This window comes from Theobroma cacao, chromosome 7, assembly GCF_000208745.1.
Source record: "Theobroma cacao cultivar B97-61/B2 chromosome 7, Criollo_cocoa_genome_V2, whole genome shotgun sequence".
In the NCBI taxonomy this organism is placed as follows: Eukaryota; Viridiplantae; Streptophyta; class Magnoliopsida; order Malvales; family Malvaceae; genus Theobroma; species Theobroma cacao.
Window position 1 is genome coordinate 3,763,727 of NC_030856.1, and position 1,832 is coordinate 3,765,558.

At 34.1% G+C, this 1,832-nt stretch overlaps 1 protein-coding gene across 1 annotated transcript; it reads right to left on the bottom strand.

The window, feature by feature from the left end:
* LOC18593770 (G-type lectin S-receptor-like serine/threonine-protein kinase At4g27290) lies at positions 280–1,464 on the bottom strand. Its single transcript, XM_018124216.1, has 2 exons — positions 1,442–1,464; positions 280–886 (listed from the first exon to the last, which is right to left on the bottom strand). Exons 1-2 carry the CDS (start codon positions 1,462–1,464, stop codon positions 280–282), a joined length of 630 nt encoding a protein of 209 aa, XP_017979705.1.

Here is a 1,832-nt window from a genome sequence, read left to right on the forward strand (position 1 = left end):
AAGCACGTAATCATTCTAGGATCTATAACGAGCCTTAATCTTCACTACTTCTAGTCATCCTTTTCTTCCTTTTCTTCTCCCTTTTTCTCTCATCAAACACTTTATTCTGATATATATATATATTCTTATCACTCCATAAAAGGAACTGAACAAAGCCTGCTGGGTTCAGCATGAGCCTAATAACTTCTGAACTGTTTTTGAGCTCAGTAGTATAATAGACTTCATTCTCATACAACTCAAATTCAAGTTTGACAGAAAATATTGCATTCGTTCTCATCCCTATAAAGCGAAGACCATTCCACGATCTGTTCTGTACGCTATTTTAGATCCCTTCTCAATTACTAGTTGTGGATATCCACTGATATTTATACGTACAAAGTATTGGCCTGGAGCAGGATCATCTGTACTTTTCCAGGATGACAGAAACCACTCAAAACCTGTCACTAAGTTCTTCCCGATTTTCATTCCTGAAAGCAGAGTCTCACAAGGATAATCAAAACTCTGCCATAGATTGTCAGCTGGGTTGTTGTCTTTTCCATCTTTTACTACAAGATTTCCTGAGTTGAGAAGACGAACAACGGGTTCTTGTGCAGTTTTTGATGTATTTGATGACCAAACAGTGCTATTTGTGCTATTCAGAAGCGAAAGAATTCCATGGTTGGAGAAAAGTAAGACTCCTTTATTATCAGAAATTGGAGTTTCTCTATTTGCCACCCATACAACCGTTCGCTTAGATACTTTCTTGTACCATATTCCTAAAAATCGACTTGTGGAACTTACTGTAGGGCTGAAAAATCCCAGTTCAAAGCTCCCATCAGCTGAAGCTAGAGTTTCACCATTTCTAAGGGATTGACTTGGAGAGAGTGTATCTACTGCAGTAGCAGTCCTTAAGATGGAGAAAACAAATAAATATACAAGAAAGAATGAAATCGTCTCCACTGATTATCTTATGTTGCACTTCTTTCTTCAAATATGAATGAATGCTTTGGAAAATTTAGGATATTACTGAGATCAACCAGAAATGATGAAACAGATGCTCTTAGAACATGGTAGGTCTACTGACAATTTTCTATTAAATGCAGAAATTGTGATATTTTTTGTCAACGAAGGTGGGCTTATCATTAATTCTCTTGCGTTGCTCAAATAACGATTGACAAAGGAAGCTGAAAACCAGAATGTTCTGAACAAGTCTGGGTTAATATATTTCCAATTGAGGTGCTGTTGTTGTTGGATATAATTTTCAACAATAATGAATGTAGGCCACAATCCTCATTGAAAAAGTAAAAGGAAAAAGAGTAATTTAAAGAGGAAATTGTGAGGAATGAACTATCTCGATAAAGACATTTTAAAAATAACCATAAAAATAAATTTAACTATTTTTAGCCATATTTAGTCATGATTTGATAAAAATACCTTTTAAACTATATCAAATAAATTAAACCATTCATCACAATTTCTCTCCATTTGTACTTCGGATTTCTCTCTCTCACCATCCCACTCTCTCAAATTTTATTGATTTCTCTCTTCGGCATTTGTCTGCTATGCTTTCGATTTCTCTCTCCCGCATTTTCAAATTTCTCTTTCTTACGCTTTCAAGACACCAAGCAATGGTTTTGACGTGCTTGGGTAGGTGACTATTTGGGAAATTCAATGTTTAGGTATTTTGGATAAAACTAAAATGGTGAAAATAATCACAAATGTATGAAATAGCTTTTAATTGAATCAATTAGGGACCTAGACACTAAAAAACTCAAAATTTTGAAATTTATAAACCGAAGTTTTCAAAGGAATTTTTTTTTATTTTTAGTTAAAGTAGGTGTTTTAGATAAAAA

Excerpts from the sequence above, each read along its gene's own strand:
- LOC18593770 (XM_018124216.1), bottom strand. The coding sequence starts at position 1,464 with ATGGAGAGAAATTGTGATGAATG. Across the intron at positions 887-1,441 it reads GAGAGAAATTGTGATGAATG|GACTGCTACTGCAGTAGATA; the intron begins GTTTAATTTATT and ends CTCCATCTTAAG.